At 34.2% G+C, this 21,967-nt stretch overlaps 3 protein-coding genes across 3 annotated transcripts; 2 read left to right on the top strand and 1 right to left on the bottom strand.

Moving 5' to 3' along the window:
* Window positions 1-3,281: 3,281 nt before the first annotated feature.
* On the top strand, window positions 3,282-8,529 carry LOC110717359 (4-coumarate--CoA ligase 2-like). The gene is made up of 6 exons (XM_021896032.1): window positions 3,282-4,810; window positions 6,904-7,102; window positions 7,220-7,365; window positions 7,510-7,577; window positions 7,687-7,792; window positions 7,965-8,529. The coding sequence occupies exons 1-6, from the start codon at window positions 3,731-3,733 to the stop codon at window positions 8,085-8,087; spliced, it is 1,722 nt and encodes a 573-aa protein (XP_021751724.1). The 5' UTR covers window positions 3,282-3,730; the 3' UTR covers window positions 8,088-8,529.
* Window positions 8,530-10,128: 1,599 nt separating this feature from the next.
* LOC110717483 (ATPase family AAA domain-containing protein 3-like) lies at window positions 10,129-18,955 on the top strand. The gene is made up of 8 exons (XM_021896198.1): window positions 10,129-11,037; window positions 11,153-11,248; window positions 11,908-12,018; window positions 12,099-12,408; window positions 12,919-13,009; window positions 16,839-17,166; window positions 17,550-17,698; window positions 18,035-18,955. The coding sequence occupies exons 1-8, from the start codon at window positions 10,714-10,716 to the stop codon at window positions 18,555-18,557; spliced, it is 1,932 nt and encodes a 643-aa protein (XP_021751890.1). The 5' UTR covers window positions 10,129-10,713; the 3' UTR covers window positions 18,558-18,955.
* Window positions 18,956-19,047: 92 nt separating this feature from the next.
* On the bottom strand, window positions 19,048-21,905 carry LOC110717484 (NADH dehydrogenase [ubiquinone] iron-sulfur protein 6, mitochondrial-like). The gene is made up of 3 exons (XM_021896199.1): window positions 21,602-21,905; window positions 19,535-19,619; window positions 19,048-19,369 (listed from the first exon to the last, which is right to left on the bottom strand). The coding sequence occupies exons 1-3, from the start codon at window positions 21,866-21,868 to the stop codon at window positions 19,257-19,259; spliced, it is 465 nt and encodes a 154-aa protein (XP_021751891.1). The 5' UTR covers window positions 21,869-21,905; the 3' UTR covers window positions 19,048-19,256.
* Window positions 21,906-21,967: the final 62 nt, after the last annotated feature.

The raw sequence follows: 21,967 nt of genomic DNA, 5'->3' as shown, positions 1-21,967 counted from the left end.
CACGAACTAAAATTAAAATAAAGTATTAATTCAGTCTTAATTTCTTAACTAAGTCGAGTATTATTTACTTTGTATGAATAAGCGGACTAATAGAACAAACTACTTCATAACTTTTGTTCAAATTAACACAAACTAAAATTAAAATAAAATATTAATTCAGTCTTAATTTCTTAATTTAAAAACGCCTTGGTCCTTATTGGCCAGAATTTTATTTACTGATGCACTAATGGAGTAGTATATGAGTCAAGTCAAAAGTGCGCGAGAAGAAATAATATTCCGCCAATTTTGAAGTAAAGAGTCAATTGCTCTCTTATTCCAAAAAAAAAAAAAAATAATAATAACAAAGTCAAGTCCTCTCTTTTCCATATTTCTTTGTATAATATGCACACTATTAGCAGGTCAAAAACATATTAAAATTAATAAAAAACAAACACTAATTCATAACTTTTCCATATTTCTTTGTGTACAATTAACAAACATTAGTAGTCAAGTCCTCTCTCTCTCTTTTTTTTATTCGTCAAAAAAAAAACCTGTTACTTCTAATACTACGTACTTAATTTATCAAATATATTCTTTGCAAAAGACATTACCTATGGTAAAGTTCGAACAAAAAAATCCAAAAAATTTAAATAAAAGTAAATCCTCTAGGCATTTTCTAATAACACGTATTATAAAAAGTTACACAATAAAATGAATAACATGATATTTCATGTGATTATTATATATTTTTCTAATTATACTTTTATCAAGAGAGTATTATATACTTCTATTAAATTTAAGGATTTCAAATTAAGTAGGAATATCAATTAAAAATAGTGGGAGTAACATTTTTATTACGGTGAATAAGTATATCAAAATCATTTGTAAAAAAATATTGAACAAATGGAACATATTACTGCAATTTGCACAATATAAGAAAGGTCTCTAAGAGACATGACTGTCAATGTTCCACAATAACGATTCTCCTGCCCTAGCGATGGCTCCGCCTCTAGCTTGACCATATGTTTTGGAAAATACGAAGTAATTGTCTACTTGTTGATACAAATAAATTGATGATCTTTGTTATATTAGTGACTTTATCGTTATCTCATAAAAATTCTAAAAATTGATATTTAGAAAATTTATTTCAAACTAAATCTAATAAGATCGTACATGATTTTGATGTTTATAATAGTAAATTTTTGTACTAAATTTTAAAAAATAAACCATAAACTTAATATGTAAAAAAATATAAAGAAACGGAAAAATACATTGTTGTTAACTTTTCTATTCGGAGTTAAATTCAAGCCACGTGTTGTATGTATGAGCTATGGAGTATTATGCCTAGTGCTCCTAACACATATAAATGCGTGTGCTAGACATTTCTAGGTATATGCAAAATCCAAATACACCCGAATGTATCTATCAATGCGCATATTCATAAATGATAATCAAGTACATTAATTGAGTTGGGATGGAAGACTTTATCTAAGAAATCGTGTTCTCTTGAACAAATAATTTAGTTGGGATTGAAGACTTTAACAAAAAAAAAAGAAAATATAGAAAATTTTGAAGAGATTGATCCCGTTATCAGATCCGAGGAAGAGCACGTAGGTCCTATCTTCATCTCCTAAGATGCTGTCTAGCTTGTGTCTATTGTTTTGTACTACACGTCTTCTCGTAGTAAACTTATGGCAACGTTATGTATATATATATATCAGGTCGATTTTGGGCCATTCTAAAAAAAAATACAAAATATCAGATTTAGTGTACACAATATTTAATAGTAGTACAAAATATTTCTTCAAAAATTATTAGTACAATATATGATATATGAAGTCAAATTGGTTGAATGTAGGTTGCTCGAATTAGGGTTGCTCTCAATAATAACTTCATGTAATAAGGTCAGGTTTGTGTCAAGTTGAGGAATACCAGCCCTATGATTCATGGATATTATTTCCTCCTTCAAATGAAAATGTATGTAAATAAGTTAGCAACTTAAATTAGCATATATACAGAAGTCCATGTTTAGCGACATTTTATATACTTTATCCAATCCGTTTACTTTTATTAGCACCACTTTGACTTTTATGTTTGTCAATGCATAATCTAAACTCTTCATATATCTAGTCATGGATAAATATAAATTAGAAAAATTTAATATTATAAAAATATAAATCGAAACGAAACTAATAAGAATTCACTTGACTATATCTTGCCATATATATAAATCACCAAAGATAGTCACAGGCAAACATGTGAATAGTACTCCCTCCGTTTTTTTAAATGCATCACTTTTCTTTAATGAGGTTTTTTTTTAAATGCATCACTTCCTTATTGGTAAATTTATACTATATTTTATCATTTCTTTCTCTTATTTTAAACCGCACTTAAATTATTTTATCATTTCTCTCTCCTTCACGGTCCCCACTTATATAATAAAAATATTTGTTTTCCCTCACATTAATAAATTATTCACCTACTCATAATATTATAAAATTCTCCTAAAACTCCGTGCATCATCAAGTGATGAAAATAAATAAAAAATATGGAGGAAGTAATAAGTTGTAAACGTTGCAGCTAAAACTAAACAGATGAAGCAATTGGAATGACCTATTAACGTGCCTCCCATGCAATGGGCTCTTATCGATCCGATGATCCGCATCTAAACCAAGCCCGTGCCCAACTGAACCACCAGTAATGTGGCAAGCATGCAGCATGTAAATTCAAATTTGTAAAGTAACAAAATTAGGGGTAATACTTGGCGTTTTATTAAAAGTTTCCTGAATTTCTTGTGCCGTTTTACTTCGTTTTAATCAACTTGGTGAATGAGGTGGGGCCAATTGGGGTAGGTAGGATAAGAGGTTCATACAAATGGTTAGAAAGAAAGAAGTAAGTAAGATTGTAAGGGCCACGTACTTTTTGAGGTTTGATGGGGTTGGGTTATACACGTACAAATATCACACAACTAGTCAATTGAAGAGACAATCAAACCACTAACATTTGTAGATTAATCTAACCTTTATCACACCACTTTAGATGATTGGTTAAAGGATTCACAAATGACAAATTTAGTTAAAAAAATATATAATTTGATTTTAAGTTATGGGTATCGACCTACTCCAAATGTGACTGAAGTAGTACCGTAATACTCTTAACCACTTACAGTAGTTGACTTAATTAATTTTAACCAATAATATCTAAACTTACATCCATCTATTAGTTGTAATTTTTAGATTTATCTTCAAACTTACTACTGCAGTAATTTTTATATAAGATGAAGTGTTCAATCGGACCAAGGCTCATGGCCGTTTCACTTTAGCAGACAAGCCATCATAAAACTACTCAATACAATGGAATGTCCTATAATGCAAAATACAAATAATTAAAAACAAAACCAACCTGCAAAATAACATAAAAAATTACAATTTGAGACAATAACTGAAATTCAAACACCAATTAAAACAGAAAATTTCTCTTGTAATATTGCTAAGTACGTACCCTCATTCATTAAGAAATTGCCCACCTCTTTAGAACCTCAAAAACATTCAGCTACCCCAAAAATTTTCTAACTCTCTGAATTTTCTATTCTCCCACCTAACTCTCCTCCCCCATTTCCTACTATTTATTACTACTCTCTTCCCATTCTTTCATCCACCATTCTCCCTTCATTTTCTCTCTCCTAATTCATCACTTTTTAACCAAAATTTTCACAAAACCCATTTCCAAAATTCAATCTTGATTACAAAAAATGAGTATGGCAGCTGTTCAATCCAAACCCCTTGAATCAGAAATCCCATCTCTGAAATCAACTCCACCTCCAAAAACAGAGGATCTTAAAACAGAGCATATATTCAAATCAAGATTACCTGATATTAACATTACTAATCATCTTCCTCTTCATAAATATTTGTTCGAAAAACTCCCCGAGGTTGCTCATAAACCTTGTTTGATCTCCGGCGCCAACGGAAAAATATACTCTTATTCGGAAACCCATCTTCTCTGCCGGAAAACAGCCGCCGGGTTATCGAACTTAGGTGTCAAGAAAGGTGATGTGGTAATGATCCTTTTACAAAACTGCCCTGAATTTGTGTTCAGTTTTTTTGGAGCTTCAATGATCGGAGCTGTTTCGACAACAGCAAATCCATTCTACACTTCCTGTGAGATCTTCAAGCAGGTCAAAGCTTCAAATGCTAAATTGATCATAACCCAATCTCAATTCGTGGATAAATTAAGAGAAAACAATGAGTTTAAAATCGGGGAGGATTTCAAAGTTGTAACTGTTGATACCCCTCCAGAAAACTGCCTCCATTTCTCTGTTTTATCAGAGGCGGATGAAAATGAAAGTATACCTGAAACTGGTTTAGTTTTTGATCCTAGCGACCCCGTTGCGCTCCCGTTCTCATCGGGGACAACGGGGTTACCCAAGGGAGTCATCTTAACCCATAAAAGCTTGTCAACCAGCGTTGCGCAACAAGTAGATGGTGAGAATCCAAACATGCATTTAACAGACGAAGATGTTCTTCTTTGTGTACTTCCACTTTTCCATATATTTTCGCTAAACTCAGTTCTAATGGTGGCGTTGAGAGCTGGGAGCGCCATTTTGATCATGCCCAAATTCGACATAAACTCGTTGTTGCAGCTGATTCAGGAGCATCGGGTGTCGGTGGCAATGGTGGTGCCGCCGTTAGTGTTGGCGTTGGCGAAGAATCTGGCCGTCGGAAATTATGATTTGAGTTCAATTAGAATGGTTATGTCTGGTGCTGCTCCTCTAGGAAAAGAGCTTGAGGATGCTCTTAGAGAAAGAATTCCTCAAGCAGTTTTGGGACAGGTAACTCTTCTTAATTACTTGTATAAATTTAATTATAATTATATATATATATATATATATATATATTTTTTTTTAAAATTTAATTTTGCTTTTGGTGTTTTTTGGATTGAATTGAAATTATAGTAGTAACTTATGTGAGATGGTACAAAATGGTAAATACTCTAAATAGGCTTTTAAAATGAGTACATCATCATTATATAACCGGTTGTATGTACTATGTTTAATCAAGCATAATTATAATACGGAGTGTTATGAATTTCTTATATTACTTCGTATGTCTATGGTATAACTGGTTGTATAATATGAATCCTTGTATAGTTATGTATGTTTAAATAAAACTTCCATGTTATTTGGACTTTTGGAGTGACTATTCTTAGTCTATGCATGTTGAAGACCGGTGTTGGCTTTTAGGATAATTCATTGTGAAATTAATTTTATTTTTAAGTTTCAACATTTTCTCTAACTATTTTTTTTCCTAAGATGATTTTTTTTTTTTTTTTTTTTGGGTGCACTGATTTCTTATCTTAATTATTTCAACGATACATAGACCATTTTTCCATTTTGTGTTATCCACTAAGATTTTATTATTATTTTAATTTGAAAATAGAATTATTTAATTTTTGTGGGAAGAGTGGGAACACATCACAAATCCCAAAATACTTCGTATATTATGAGTTGGAATTAATGCCTTAATGGTATTCCAATGTGGGCCGCTAATTTAGATCCATCTCAGAGTTGACTGCCTACCACTAAATTATTTGCTGTTGTGCATGCCTTTGCCTTCCCTAAATTCTATAAAAACTTATTTAATTCTTAACATAAATTAGTAACTACCAAGTTAAAAAATTAACTAACTCGCCACACTTTTTTTGGGTTTACAACAATGCATTAATACGGAGTTATAATTAAAAGATTTAAAACTCCTTTAATCTCTTAAATGTTAATAACAGAAGAACTTTTAGAGACAGAGGAGTTACTTACTATGAGTACGTTAACTCTTAGTTGTTTTTATTTTTTATTTTTTTTTTTTTTTTTTGGAAAGATTGTCTAACCAAATATGAAAATTATAAGGAGTATAGTTTAGTGTGCATTTTAATGATTAGTAAGAAGTGTTTGAGCTTATTGGTCAAGGTAATACTATATTTTTTCGGTGCTCTCCACGTGTCAACTGGAAAACTGATTTGTGCACTCAGGAGCAAGGTATCCTTAAATCGTCTGTGTTGGTGTGTGTAAAACATGTGCATGTGTATGATACGTCGTATTATCAACACATGCCTCTTTCATAAACACCTGCGTGTACTCATACTATAAGATGCTCAAAGGTGGTAACACAAACTATGAAGTATAATAATTTGACAACAATTATATTGGAGTTTTGAAGCAAACTACTATTATATAATTTGTATCCACAATAGTTAAACATATAATAAAAAATAATAATTAAAAAAAAAAACAATATAATATGAATTGGACAAGTTAAATCAAGTTGTTTGAGGCTATATAGTCTTGATGAGTTTATATAATCAAGTTGGGACATTTCTTGATTTAAAAACTATTGATAATTGTTTGGTTATAATTTCCTTATCATGTTCTTGACTAAAATAATTAGCTTATATCAAAAAATGGATTACATATCATGCCTACCTTGCCTTATCTTTTCTAGCAACACTGGTACTTTCTCTATTTTCTCTCGTGATAAAAGAGATTATGGTTGGAATCTTATAGAGTATAAATGTATAATTTTGGTGGCGCTTTTGTGCTTTACTTGTTGGTAGAGTAAAGTTTACGAGCGTGATAATGACTTGTGAATTATATCTTTTAGTAAAATGTAAGATTATGATTTTGTCATTTGGTACGGAAATGGTATGAAAAATGTGCAAGACAACTAGTTGTTTTAATCTGAAAATTACTTTCAAGTTGAAAATTATCTAACGGAGTAGTTAATGGCTGATAAATTAGCTGATTGTAGTGGTTAAAAGTTGAAAAACATGTAAAAGTTATTGACTTTAAGGTTATCTAGCAAAGACTACTATTTAGTTCTTGTATATGATTGAATGACATCTTACCAATTCACAAAATGGCTTGATATGCAGGGTTATGGAATGACTGAAGCAGGGCCAGTGTTGTCGATGTGCCCAGGATTCGCAAAGGAGCCTCTTCCGACTAAACCAGGCTCATGTGGCATTGTTGTTAGGAACGCTGAGATGAAGATTGTTGATCCTGACACCGGTGTTTCTGTTGGTTACAATGAGGCCGGAGAGATTTGTATTCGTGGTGAACAAATCATGAAAGGTACATATTAAAAACATATACGTGATTCTAGTCATGCGTTGTGGCTTGTACATCTTTTTTAGCTAGGGCGTTGATTCACTATATATAACCGGGCATGTCATATCTGTGGTTGAACAGAATACTTAAATGATCCAGCATCAACAGCAGCAACTATAGACGTCGAAGGGTGGCTGCATACAGGTGACATTGGCTATGTAGATGATGACGATGAAGTATACATTGTTGATCGAGTTAAGGAGATCATCAAATACAAAGGCTTCCAGGCAAGTGTACTTATTATTACTACGAGTATTATCATCAAGACATTCTATATTTCCTTTAAATTCCCACGTCGTAGTGTACTCCCAATAATTTATTACAATAAGTACCAATTGATTAACATGATTCTGTGTATGTCAAACATTCAGGTTCCACCAGCAGAACTAGAGGCACTTCTAATAAACCATCCATCAATCGCGGATGCTGCTGTTGTCCCGTAAGTCATATATATCTTTCAGCCCGCCTTATTTTTGGAATAATACTAGATTATTCTCATTAATAATGATTTTTTAGTCAATAATTCTTGTTCTCGAAATTAATTTCAGGCTAAAGGATGAAGCTGCAGGGGAAGTTCCTATAGCATTTGTTGTTAGATCAACCAATGGACTTGATCTTACAGAAGAATCAGTTAAAGAATATATCGCGAAACAGGTATAAACAAATACTTCGTATTACATTACTCTAATAATACTCCGTATTTAATTACTTAATTATTGTTTCGCTATCCATATACTATTGTATATGATTAAGCAAGATTCCATGCACCAACCATGTGATTATACATGCTAATAATGTAATTTTTTTTAATATTTCTGAAAAACAGGTGGTATTTTACAAGAAGGTTCACAAAGTATACTTCATACATGCCATTCCTAAGTCTGCTGCTGGAAAAATTCTAAGAAAGGAGCTTCGAGCACGCCTTGCCTCACCTTCCTTTACAGTTTAAACATATCATTAATCATATGATCGATTGTTAAAAATGTGAATTAATTGTATAATTGTAGTCGTCGTAAAAGTATACCAGCTGATGTGAATTGTTACGTCGTGGTGCAATGCTGTGCTTACTTCCAAGATCTATCAACAACAAAAGGCTAAAGAGGAAGAGAACTTCGCAGTAATTGGGGTTACCATCATCCAGCAATATACGTCCTGTGAAAATTATTATGTAGGCTTGTAGTTGAATATTGCCAGTTGTATTTTATCACCCCATTTTTTTTTTGTCTTTATTTTAAAAAATAATAAATATTTAACATATAGATGATTTAGACTCTTAGAAAATAATAATTATGATTTTGATCGTGACTTATGTACCTTATGGCCATGTATTATTGCAAATAATTTTATTAAGTTATACAGGGGAACAATGCAAATAACAAGAATATTAAACATTTTTGTGTCTATTTTAAGTGTATATATATATATATATATATATTTGTTTTTGTGTGTCTATTTTTAAGTATATATTCTCAATTAAGTTAGTTATTATTACTTTCTCTGTTCAATAATATTTTTCATGGTTACTCCTCCGTATCAATGATTTAATGTGGTCAAAGTGTACTTTAAGTGTAAATGTGTAAGGTTCTCAAAAAAAAAAAAAAAAAAAAAAAAAAAGTGTAAATGTGTAATGCATCATACTACTCATTATATTATATACAACTATATAAGCACTATTTTAATGTTATACTTCCTTCATATCGAAGTAGATGATATGCTTAAAGCATTAAACTTCCATGCTTGTCAATATATATACTTCCTATCTTCGAGTATACGCAAGTAAAATTTTAAAATACTAGTAGTAAACTAAAACAAATCTAACTATATTTTACAGAATCACATAGAAACGTAGTAATTATTTCGCGACAGATGAAGTATATATAAACCTTTGAAAATTTTGGTTCCTCTTAATCCTACAAAACAAGGCTCTTTCACAAAATTACAACTCACAAGTATTGCACATGGTTGAGCAAAAACTTATCACCTTAATTAGCTTAAGGCACATGTTAACAACTAGACAATTATTCTTTACGAAGATACTTGTCAAACACCTATACACTACGTACATGTTGAGATTATTTGTCCAACTTATATATACTTGTATACATTTGAAAATGAGTTAATTTCCGGCAATCCATATTTTAATTATGAAGATCTTCTGATTTATCGCTAATCAAACTTGTGCTTTTACGTGTTGACTAATTAATAAACATACTTCGTATTTCTTGCAGGCATAAATGCATAATCATGTTGTATATGTAATGGAGCCTTCTTGATTAGATACAAAGTTTACTTTAGGATGTTGGAATGATAGATTTTACAGTTGGTAATTCTATTAGTATAAGGGCATATTTTTAATTATGAAGTATTTCAAACATTAATATATTACTCCGTATTATAGTGCAAGTATTCAAATATGATGTACCCGTATCATACTAATATTAATAATAAATTTGTGTATCTAAGATCACAAGAAAAGGTAATCCGGTGCATTTTTTAATTTTTTTTTAGAGGTAATTTGATGCAATTTCGATGTTAGGGTTTAGGGGATTTTTTTAATTTCTCTTACACGTAGACCAAACCACTATTCTATATGCTTTAGGGTGGCAAGTGCATGAGATAATAATGCAAACACTTACAATTTTAGATAACTATTTATATATTGGTAGACATTATTAATATGTTAATCATCTACATTTGAAGAAATACTATCAAACCATTTAAGACTTTTCTAGGAAAAATCATACATGCATTTTTATACATAGAGGAAAATAGGACAATCTTATAGGCATACTATATTACTACTTAGATGCCGTTTCTTAAAAATTCAACTAAAGCTAACTAGCATCCCCTGCAGAGAAATTGTACTCCTTGGATAGTTGGATGGTCTTAGCACTGCATTAACCCCCCAAGGGACCAGAGGTACCACACTTGTGTTAGGATCTAAGGGGCTTAGAGTTTATGCACTAGAAACGACCGAACGAGGTGTTTAGTTAACAAAATGGTATTAGTTGATGCAATTGGATTGTTGCGTTAACATATATTCCCTTTATCCTTTAATTTTTGCCCCATTTAATTTATCGTGATTTTAAAGATGCGTGTTAATTAAAACACATACACTTTCAAGAGTACAAGTTCCAACTTCCAAGTTTCAAACAACAATGATAGATTGATAGTGTCTTGTACTTGTGCCACTTCTACTTTATAGCCCAAGCCCATAACAAGAAATACACAGAACAAAAACAAAAACAAAAAAAAAAAGGAAGAAAACCGAATATCTACCGGTTTAATACCGAAAAACCGGTTCAGTATAAATAAAACCCCCCCCCAGAAAAAAAAAAAACACAATCTCAAACATTCCAAACCGCCATGTCTCAAACCCTACCAAAACCCTGAAAATTATCTCACATTTTCTCTCTCCAAATTCATCTTTCTTGCTAATCAAGCCAATTTCTTCTTCCCCAAATTAAAACCCACCCATTTCAATTCAATTCAACCCCATTTCAATTCAATCATTTCTAACCCTAGAAAATCAAAACTGCTGAAAATTAAGCTGAAGAAGAAGAAGAGGTTCAACAATGGCGGTTGCGAAAGTATGCGCAACAGGGATAATGACAGCAATTGCTGCTGCTGTAGGTTCCAATAACACTTACGCTGAACCTCGTTTGAACTTCCCTCCTTTCTCTTCTCCTTCTCCGCCGCCCTCCGCCGGAAACTCGCCGAATCAGCTTCCACAACCTGGGAATGCTCCGCCGCAAGCGCCGCCGTCTGACGAGCCGGAGAAGCCAAGGAAGCCGAGAAATGATAACCCCAGAACTTCTTCTACTGGGTTCGATCCCGAGGCGTTGGAACGAGGTGTTGCTGCTTTGAAACGGATTGAGAAGTCTAAAGATGCTAAAACGGTAAAAATTTCATTTGTTAAAATATGTTCGAATTTCAATGTTTGAAGTTTTATTTGATTGTTGTTTTTTGGTGAATAATTTGTTGTTTTTTTTTTTTTTTTTTTGCTGTTTATAGGTGATTGGGATAATAAAGGAGCAGGAAGAAACGAAGAGGAAAGAGATTGAAATGAAGACGCAAGAGCTTAAGGCAATGGCAAATCAAGCTGAGTTAGTAAGTTGACAAACTTTAATTTGTAAATTATTTGGGTTTTTCTTGATACTGTTTACTTAGTTGTCTGAATTAATGTTGGAATTACATTGTAGTTTTTGATGATGAGTTTGATTTAATGAGCATATATCTCTAATAATGGTAGCAAGACTAGCAACTAAACCGTATTAAGTTGACATAAGGCCTGTTCGGTTTCACTGTAAGTTTTGAACTGTGACTTGGATTTTCTTCATGGCCGTCATTGGTGATCATATGTCTATGGCTAACAGAAAGTTAATTTCATAATTACCTTAGGATGTTAATAAGGCTGTGAACTTATATAAACTCGGGGCTGTGGAGAGGGGGTGGGAGTGTTTCGGTTTTTAAATGTATGTAGAGATTTAGAAGGTGAGGAGATGTTGGTGATGTATTTTGCTTATTGGAATTTCTTGCTTTTATAAAGTTTTGGATCTTGTTAGAATTTTGTTTGCCCCCGGGGAGGGGGGGGGGGTCGGTTTTTTAAATGTATGTAGAGATTTAGAAGGTGAGGAGATGTTGGTGGTGTATTTTGCTTATTGGAATTTCTTGCTTTTTTAAAGTTTTAGATCTTGTTAGAATTTTTGTTTGCCTCTTTCAATGACTTTTATTATATTTTGTTTAGCATTGTTTCTCTGTTCATGCAGGAAAAGCAGAAAGTGATGTATGGAGAACAGCAGAAATTGAATAAGCAAACGGCAGAAATTAAATCGCAGTTGGCAAAATATGAAGATTCATTGAAAAAGAAACGTAGTGATGTATGTAATATGATTACTTTTGTTACCATCGAAGTGTGTATGTAATTATGTATGAGAAACTTAATTTTACCCTTTGACAGGAAGAGCATGAGAAACAAAGAGCTAGAAATCGGGAGCTTGTGGAGATGCAAGGGGAGATGGCTAGAAGAGTAGAAGCTGCTAGGAGACAAACAGAAGAGCAGATACAGGCACAACGTATCAAAACTGAAAAAGAGAAGGCAGAAATAGAGCGGGAAACCCTTAGAGTAAAGTCAATGGCAGAAGCAGAAGGGAGAGCTCATGAAGCCAAGTTGTTGGAAGAGGTTAATTTACGTTTGTTTGGGGAACGTGCAAAAAAAGAGACAGAGAAATGGGTTTCAGCTATAAACACCACTTTTGATCATATTGGAGGTATTTTTATTAGTCTTTATTTTGCTTTGTTTGATTTGTTTTGCACATTAAATGATTATTTGTACATCCTGTGTCTCAATTTTGAAGTATCGTATATCGGTTTCTGTTTGTTGTTGTTATCATGTCTTTTCTTTCCTTTTTTTTTTTTATTTTTTTTTTTATAATTTTTCCGTTCTTTATTACAGTGCCATACGGCCATTTTGTGATCGAGTTTTTAGTGGATTGTCTTGTGCTGAAATTCTGTTAATGAAGTGGCCATGTTCTCAGGGCTATTTCATGCTTGAGCATGGCTTGATTGATTTCCTTTGCTCAATCAAATTCCTTTTTATTGTTATTTATGAAAAGTAAATTGTGCAAAATCTTAATCAAGTGTCTGTTCAGTTTCAGTTTATTTCTCCTTATGTATAGAAAATTCAATCTCGCTGTACAAATATTGATCCCTCTTCCTCAATGTAGCTTCTTATCTCCATTACTATTAGCTTGATTTTGTTTCTTTATTACTTTATTTAGGAGGATTCCGAGCTATATTGACAGATCAAAATAAGCTTATTGTTGCTGTTGGCGGGGTTACTGCTCTCGCTGCTGGCATATACACCACAAGGTCTGTTGGAAGCTTAGATTTTACATAAATGTACTCCTGCTATGCTGTCCAACTGTTATTGGTTGCATTTTATTTTTAGTTTGTTCTCTTATCTTGCTACCTAATTATATATGTAACAGGCCAAATAGATTCACCTGTAGATTGACACTTCGCATTCCCTTAACCCCTTTACATGCCTCTCTCTCTCTCTCCATTAGCTGAGATGGTTTTTGATACAAGTGGGTAAGTTTTCAGGCATACCTGGTAGTTTCATTGTGGAATGTGCTCAAGGTGGTATATTCGAGTTGATCATATAAGTTATTTACAAGGACTGATATTTGCTTGAACTTAGTTCTGCACAAGGTTGAACATAATGTGCATAATCTTATATTTCCGAAAATTGAATAATAATATAATGAGCTCGAAAATCAATATATGTACATTCAAGTTAAAAAACCCATGCATAGTCAGTGAAAACGTTGCACACCAATCCTTCTCATCAGAAAGAGAGAGAGAAAGATATCAAATGCGAAATATAGAAAATGTATAACTATTTTATTGAAATTCTTTATCTGAGTATTTTATACTCCGTATCTTATCTGCTAAATCATTTCATCCAAGTTTTTAAAGCATTGTTTGTCTTGGAACATTGCTTGGGTTTGAGTCATGTATAATTCTGTTTGTATTCCCTCTTAAAGGTATCTTAGGGTTGCACAAACTGCACATCTGTGCATTGATTAATGTTTCAAGTTATGATGTATAAAAGTCTTGTTAGCTCATAGGACGCCTCCCTGTGCCTAAAAATGGCTGTACCTGTTCTTGTGAGTTATAGTGTCAGCTGTAAGATCCACTAGGCTCTCACATTGGAGTTATATTGATAATTTGGCAACCCTGGTCTTAGATTAAGAATAACTACTTCAGGATTTGAAGACCTTTGTCTAAGGACTGAATTGACTCTTGCCCCTCCTTGCAAATCAATATACATTTCCATTTTAATTGGGAATATTATGTTCGTGAATCAGAATCTACTATCTAAATATTAGCATGCAGTATTCAAAGTGCTGTGTGCTCTGGTGGAAGACCCTAAAGATTAAAGCTTTTGGATTCATTTGCATCTTATGTTTGCCCATGCAAGGGCTAGATCATGATTCAGGGTTAGAGTTGGGCATCGCGCCGTGTCGGGCCGCCATGGGCCGTGCCTGGTGGTGGGTTGTGTCGTGCCGTGCGTGGATCCTGGCGGGCCGTGCCGTGCCAGGTCACCAATTGGCACACCCCAATCCACAGCACGGCACGGCTTACATACCTGACTGCTTGGTGTGCCGGGCCGGGCCGGGCACCGGCAGCCCATAAAATTTTATTTTATTTTTTATAAATCAATATATTATATAAATAATTTTATTAATTTATGTTTATGTTTTTTTATTATTAAAGTATTATACTTCTTTTTATTATTCTTATTTTTATTATTATAGTTCTTTAAAATTATTTATGCTATTTTTATTATTACGGTTTTTTCATCAAATACTCTTGAGTTTTAACATTATTCACCAAATACCACCAACATTCTTCATATTCACCATATAACATTTAGTTTTATGAAAATGTCACAACATGTCATTAATGACTAATGGGTGTTAACACCCTTAGTCATTAAGGCTAATACTGCCACGTGGCAACATATAATTGGTCCCCTTCTAAATCATTTAATTTTAGAATAATTATTTAATTATCAAAAAATTAAAAAAAAAAGGAAAAAAACCCAGCCACCACCCTATCCCGACACCCCCCGTCGGCACGAAATTTGACCTGAACCCCCGCGCCGACGCAAAATCCGACCAAAACCCCCCGCCGATCCTCCCCTTCCCCTTCCCCTGAACCACTGTGCCCGCATCTCCCTCGAAAAACCCACTATATCCCTCGAAAAACCCTCCCCCAATCATCAGCCGACGCCTAAACCCCCTCCCCCGCGTCCGCGAATGAATTCGCCCCGTCCCGGTGCCATCTCCACCGCACTGAACCACCACGTACGCCGAAACCCTTAAACCAAAATCTAGGGTTTCAATTTTAGTGTTTTGGGGTTTCGTGATGGTGGTTTCCGGCAAGTTAGGTGATGGCGACGTGTGAGAGAGGGTTTGGGCTGCCGGCGAAGGGGTTTTGAGGTGGTGGTTGGGTTTTCGACTTAGGTGGAAAGGCGGGGAGGGGTTGAATTCGACGAAGGTGATGGCTAGGGAATTCGGCTAAGGTGGCGGCTACGTCAGGGTTGTCGCCGGCGGGGGAAGGGGATGGTCGACGGCCAGCAAGGAAGTGGTTGGGGTCGGGGTTGTCGCCGGTGGTGGCTTGTAATGGTGGTGTTTTTTTTTTTTTTTTAGTTTTTAAAATAATTTTTCTAAAGTTAATTAATTAAATAAATAATATTAATATAAGAACCAAATAGCCAATTACAAACTTCCACGTGGCACAATTAACGTTAATGACTAACTGAGTTAACGGAAATGACATGTTGTGACATTTTCATAAATTGAATGTTATATGGTGAATTTTAAAAATGTTGGTGGTATCTGGTAAATTATGTTAAAACTCAGGGGTGTTTGGTGAAAAAACCGTTATTATAATTAATTTTATTTTTTATTATTATACATCTTTATAATTATTTAGCAAAAAGCAACAATGCATATAATAAGAGAATAAGAGAATAAATGAGTTGATGAATGAATTGTGGAAAAAATTGGATGATGAAGTGATGTATTTATAGGGAATTAGATGAAGTAGCCGTTAGGAATAGAAACTAACCGGTAGAAATGGAAAAAACTAGCCGTTTCATAGCTGTTGGCGCATACTAACGTTGAAAAGTAGCCGTTTTAACCGAGCCGAGCCTTGCCGTGCTGGCGGGATGTGCCACGGGCCGAAATTGGCGTGCTGCCCGCGGGCTTGTGCTGAAATTTCCAAACTTTGTTCACGGCATGGCCCACGGCCCACTCTTCGGTCATCGTGCCGTGCCGGGCCAATGTCGTGCCGTGCCCGTGCCGCACGGCCCATGCCCAGCTCAACTCAGGGTCTTAAGTAATAAATCAACAAAAAATAATGACAGGTTGACAGGGTTCACTAACTGTTTGTTGGCTATGTCCTCATGCAAAGGGACAAATATTGATTAGGTTAGAGTACTGAATACAGAATGACTAGGTTTTGTCTTGCAGAGATTTTAAACTGTACTCTAAGATTCCCCACCCCACCCCCCAACACACACACACAATGCTTGGTTCAAAGTGCTTGATTCAAGGCATCCCATCATGGTCTATATAGGGGGATGAGCTTCATCTAGTGGTTGCTGGCCAAAGCTTGGTTTACAGCTTTTTTATGATGTTTTTCCCTGCACCAACTTCACTGATATGATTTTAGGTGATTAATTAAATTTTCTGCTCACTCCTATGTGGAAAGGCAGCCTACTTTTGTGATGGTTTGTGTGACTGATATATTTTTCCTTATGACTAAACAGTGAGTAGACTATTTTCGTTGTATTGTATATGTGATTGTTTGTATGTATGTGGTTTGTACTATTATCAATCTTGAGTTCTAGATTCAACCTATGTTTTTTTTTTCTATTTTGTTGAGCTATAGTCCATATTGGAAGCGGACTGCTGCCATTAGTAGAAGAAAAAGATGTGTAAATAAGTTTTGAAAAAAAGGAAAAGACCAAAAAATGGAGTTTTGGAGGGAGATTGAGTGTATGTACTGGTACATGCACATGTTTTGGGTTGTGTAGGCGTTTAGCTATATATGGCTTTTGCCTTCTGAACTTCCAATCTGTGTTCCAATCTTTGAAAGACTTTTTTTCTTGTTTCTCATTTTGCAGAGAAGGAGCTAAAGTAGTATGGAGTTATGTAGACAGGATACTGGGACAGCCATCATTAATCAGAGAATCCTCTAGAGGAAAATATCCCTGGTCTGGTGTTGTTCCCCGTCTCATGAGCACACTCCGTTCTACTGGAGGAAACGTTTCCAAGAATGGAAATGGTTTTGGAGATGTTATTTTACACCCTTCTCTCCAGAAGAGAATCCAGCAGCTAGCTTCTGCAACTGCAAACACAAAAGCTCATCAAGCACCATTCCGTAATATGCTTTTCTATGGCCCTCCAGGAACAGGGAAAACAATGGCTGCACGAGAGCTGGCTCGTAAATCTGTATGGCATCTTACTCGTACAATTTGTCTTTGAATTGTCTTGATTAATCCATCAAAATTATATTCTACTGTATAATTTTTGAGTTATTTGGGAACACGGATCAAGGTTTTTTTTTTTTTTTTTTTTTTTTTTTTTTTTTGGTAATATAGCTTGTTAATAGTCTTTAACTCTTAATACTTGACATATATGTCTAACCCTGCATAATTGAAATACTGGTCTTGTTCTACCTTAAAATAGGACAAATCATGCTCCTTTTTACTGTGATTTAACGTATATCAAAAATATGCTTTATTAAAGAGGGGAAATAATTGTAGGCATGATTTATGCTTCTTGAACTTTCAGCGTACATAAGAGATCTCATTTTTTGTTCTGCGTCTTATCAGGGATTGGACTACGCATTGATGACTGGTGGAGATGTTGCCCCGCTAGGGGCACAAGCTGTTACGAAGATACACCAGCTGTTTGACTGGGCAAAGAAGTCTAATAGGGGTCTATTGTTATTTATTGATGAAGCTGATGCTTTCCTTTGCGAGTAAGTTACTTCATTTCTAATGTGCTACTCTTCCTATTTCTGGAAATTTTCTTTGATGCTCAGTAATAACTCATCACAGTTACACATCAGAACTTTTTGTGTAACATACAAACTATTATTTGTCAGCGTTGGAATTTAATCCCCCCCCCCCCCAAAGAAACTGTACAATTAACCCTAAAATAAATCAGATGTTGTCGTGGTTTCCCGTGGGGCATAAAAGATTCTGCTTACACCATTTTAAAAGAGTTTTGGCTTGTCCTTCATGCATGTTAGTAATTTGCTTTCATGATCCATTTATTACCTCTGGTTCTCACGCTCTTAATTGACATTTTCCAGACGAAACAAAATGTACATGAGTGAAGCTCAAAGGAGTGCACTCAATGCACTCCTGTTTCGAACAGGTGATCAGTCCAAGGACATAGTCCTAGCTCTTGCCACAAACCGACCCGGAGATCTTGATTCAGCAGTGGGTGATCGTATTGATGAAGTTCTCGAATTCCCATTACCTGGAGAGGATGAAAGATTTAAGTTGCTAAAACTCTATCTTGACAAGTATATAGCACAAGCTGGATCAAGAAAACCTGGGTTGTTTTCACAGTTGTTTCAGAAGCAGCAGCAAAAGATAGAAATTACAGGATTGACTGATGACTTGCTCAGAGAGGCTGCAGCTAAGACTGAGGGATTCTCAGGAAGAGAGATAGCAAAGCTAATGGCTGGAGTTCAAGCAGCTGTTTATGGCAGTGAAAATTGCATCCTTGATCCTCAATTGTTCCGTGAGGTTGTAGATTACAAGGTCGCAGAACACCAACAAAGAAAGAAATTGGCTGGGACTGAAGAAAGTAACTCGATGAAATCGTAGATGACTTATATAGGCAAAGCACATTATCTTTTATTGCTGAGATTATTGCTATTATTTTGTTGGCGCTGTGAAGACGGATAGGTTAAGCACAGGAATTTTTTTTCATCATCCACATTGATGTTGGTCATAATTTTGCCCCTATTTGTGGGAAATTTTGGCATATTTAACATCACAGTGTAGAAATATGAAGTTCAACGTGGCTCCAGAGGTTTATTTTTTCTGATGTATCTGACAAATGACATGGTGCTTGTTAACACTTTGTACAATAAAATCATTATAGAAAATTTTGATTCAGATACAATTTTGACATCAAATGAATAAATTGGTTCTAAAATCTCAATTTAATACATTTTTGGATCCCAATTATTTTTTAAGGTTCTGTACAAGTTAACTGGATCCTAAATTATTAAGAATATCTTGTGCAATGACAATTAATTGCAAATGGACGAGGTACCTTAATGGGTTGTCAAGGAAATAAGAATAACAATCATGAAAACAAAATGACATAGGTATTTCGTTATTTTCCGTCGCATCAGCTATGTTCATTGAATCAAATTGTTGGCATTCTGTGAAGCAAAGTGCCAAAGCACTCAAGGCTTACATGAAAAGAGGATGCAATAATGCAAACTACATTGACAATTATTCCCCCGAATTTCAGATTCAAGCGGGGAATTACATGCACAAAATGGTAAATCAGCTCTAATGATGATGACCATGATCTTGAACATAGCGCAGGCCACAATATTTGCAGACTGCTGGAGCGTCTAAGTCAAGGCATATGAACTCAACAGGGTGCCCCAGAGGATTCTTAGCTGTCACCAAGAAAAAACACAATAGAACAAGTCAATTGATTTAATGATTTTAGGCTCTTCGAAGCTATGTGGTATGTCAGCATAAATTTTTTTGCATAGTGTCTACTTAATATAGTAGGAATTAAATTTAAAAATAAAAAAGAAAAAAAATCAACTCAATCTAACCTCCTTCACATGCAACTATTCGGTCTTGCACTTTAATGGGAGGTACTTCATTGATCAACTCCATTGGAGATTTCTTGCTTTTATCCTACAACGATAGCAAATGAATACTGTAAACATGCAGTACATTATAATATCTCGTATATCAATGCACAACCATAAAAGGATCCTAGAACAGCTGGTGGTGTGCTTTAAGAATAGAGAGTCAGAGAAATTGTAATAAAGACAGGTTGGAAAGTATGACAGAAGAATTCACCACCTAATAGATAATCAATAGTAAGGTAATCTAATTTCAAGGATCAAATTTACAGGGTTAGGTTTTGTTTGATTCTTTTTAGTTTATCAGACAGAAAGGGTTAGCAGAAAATTCACTCTAAGATTACATCTTTATAATAATTAAGTGGTTCTGATATACAGCATGAAGGGCCACAACCCACAAGGAAACAAGATGCCCTTTTAAAAATGATAAATGAGAAATCTGACTTTCTATTGCTACAATGGCTTAAATTAAAAGTAGAACAGATTGCTAAGAAGAATATCAAAATCGCCAGTGAAAATATTGAGCAATGGGGAGAAAACCAGAGCAAGATACACAAAAAAAAAAAGGCTTTAAACTATAACATCTCCTTTACATGAGCTTTTGGCCAAAGGTGACCATAAATTAATCTTGAAATTTATATCAACTGGAAGAAAATTACCACAATGAAAGCTTACAGAGGTAATAGAGCCCAATGAGATTGTCATGATCATGAGAAAACAGATTCTTTCTTAAAAACTGAATGGTACAGTAAATCTTTTAGCTCAGATAGCCTTTATATCAATTATATACTGTAGTAATTCTTCATGCTATATTGCTAATTGAAGCTCTTAACTAGTAATCAGACCTTAAACTCCACAAGCAAATCAAATCTTTAAATAAAAAAGAATTAGAAAAACCTAAAGATTAACGTCTTAGAGGCAGAATTGCAGTCAGTTGTTCAACAAAAAGAATACTTTTTATTTGTTCTGTCAAATAAATTTATTTTATTTTTTTTAAAAAGGAAAGGAGTAGTTCTTCGTGTCGTAATGGAAACTTTTCTAATGTCATCAGATAAAGGCTCTCAACTTTGAACAGGATAAGGGTAAAGAGAAAAGAGCTTTGCCAAAATTTCTCGTCCACTTCATTGTTCAAGCTCTTGAAAATGGGTTGAGTTCATACACTATGAAAAGATTATAGACACAACAAAACACACAAATACATGGGTTTAATAAACTATTCACATAAGTATCAATCACTAACAACATTATAGACAATAATGACTCAAGCGAAGGACTACACACATCAATTAAAGGTGAAATTTCCTTTGTTCTAGGAGAAAGAAGACACATCGATCCTTGAAAGAACCATTCGACAAGGGCTTATCAATTATCTGTCTTATCACAATCCAGATTCAGAAATATTCCAAGGAGCTAACAAAATTATACACAATAATCGCTTAACTAAGGCCGAAATATCATCAATTGTCTTGTGTTTTATACGAACAAAACTTTTATTTCCACCTGGCATTCATTTCAAATTGGCAAATAACTTGAATAATCCATCTTATCAATAACCTGTTTATCACTAACTTAACTAATTAACAAAGAAAAACCAAAATTTTCACTTTTTATTTCTCCTCACGGTACCTATAGGTCAATGTCAAACCTGAGTCTCTAATTTGATAGAACATAAACCAAATGTTGGTCAAACAATTAAAAAGATTATAGTATCCAACTTGAAAAATTAGAAGAAAGTTAAACACCTAATTGCCATTGCACTAATTTACCCCCAGAAACATTCACAAATATTTCAACATTAGTTCTAATCGAAAAGGCTACAAGTCAGAATCAATAATCCTAAACCTTAATTTGATATAGCAGAAAACACAGATTAAAATTGGAGGAAACTTAATCAAATTAAAATCAAAATCAAAATCAAAACCAATACAGATCTAATATCAATTAGAAAGATGATTATTGCATAAAAATTATAGAAAAGTAAGAGAATCTGCAAAAAAAAAAAAAAAAAAAGGGGAAAAACATAGGGTTTACCTGCATCCATTTATCAGTGTGAGAGATGACGACTTCAGTGCTAACGATGCAGAAACTCCTAGCATTCGAACGCAAAGCTGTTGATTTAGCAAGATTTCTGAGCAAGCTCAACGCCATCTTCAATTGATTGATCGAAGTGCAGAAGGAAGAAGAAGAGAGAGAAAGTGAAAGGTGAGGAGAGAGAAAAATACCAATTGAGTTGGAAGAAGAAAGGTGTTGAGATATCTGGGTCTTGCTACTATTTTGAGGTAAGATCCATTTACCCATTTACAGTTTCATTGTTGGCCCAATACAGCAGAAATCAATATCTTACAGTGATGAAGTAATCCGACCCATATGGAGCACTCGTAGAGTTGTAGGTCTCCT

Source organism: Chenopodium quinoa, unplaced genomic scaffold (assembly GCF_001683475.1).
Source record: "Chenopodium quinoa cultivar QQ74 unplaced genomic scaffold, ASM168347v1, whole genome shotgun sequence".
Taxonomy (NCBI): Eukaryota; Viridiplantae; Streptophyta; class Magnoliopsida; order Caryophyllales; family Amaranthaceae; genus Chenopodium; species Chenopodium quinoa.
The sequence above is the reverse complement of the archived record's forward strand: the minus strand, read 5'-3'. Positions and strand labels throughout refer to the sequence as shown.

Excerpts from the sequence above, each read along its gene's own strand:
- LOC110717359 (XM_021896032.1), top strand. The coding sequence starts at position 3,731 with ATGAGTATGGCAGCTGTTCAATCCAAACCCCTTGAATCAGAAATCCCA. Across the intron at positions 7,103-7,219 it reads TGGTGAACAAATCATGAAAG|AATACTTAAATGATCCAGCA; the intron begins GTACATATTAAA and ends GTGGTTGAACAG. Across the intron at positions 7,578-7,686 it reads GCGGATGCTGCTGTTGTCCC|GCTAAAGGATGAAGCTGCAG; the intron begins GTAAGTCATATA and ends AATTAATTTCAG.
- LOC110717483 (XM_021896198.1), top strand. The coding sequence starts at position 10,714 with ATGGCGGTTGCGAAAGTATGCGCAACAGGGATAATGACAGCAATTGCT. Across the intron at positions 12,019-12,098 it reads TGAAAAAGAAACGTAGTGAT|GAAGAGCATGAGAAACAAAG; the intron begins GTATGTAATATG and ends ACCCTTTGACAG. Across the intron at positions 13,010-16,838 it reads GCTGGCATATACACCACAAG|AGAAGGAGCTAAAGTAGTAT; the intron begins GTCTGTTGGAAG and ends CTCATTTTGCAG.
- LOC110717484 (XM_021896199.1), bottom strand. The coding sequence starts at position 21,868 with ATGGGTAAATGGATCTTACCTCAAAATAGTAGCAAGACCCAGATATCT. Across the intron at positions 19,620-21,601 it reads ACACTGATAAATGGATGCAG|GATAAAAGCAAGAAATCTCC; the intron begins GTAAACCCTATG and ends CTATCGTTGTAG. Across the intron at positions 19,370-19,534 it reads AATAGTTGCATGTGAAGGAG|CTAAGAATCCTCTGGGGCAC; the intron begins GTTAGATTGAGT and ends TCTTGGTGACAG.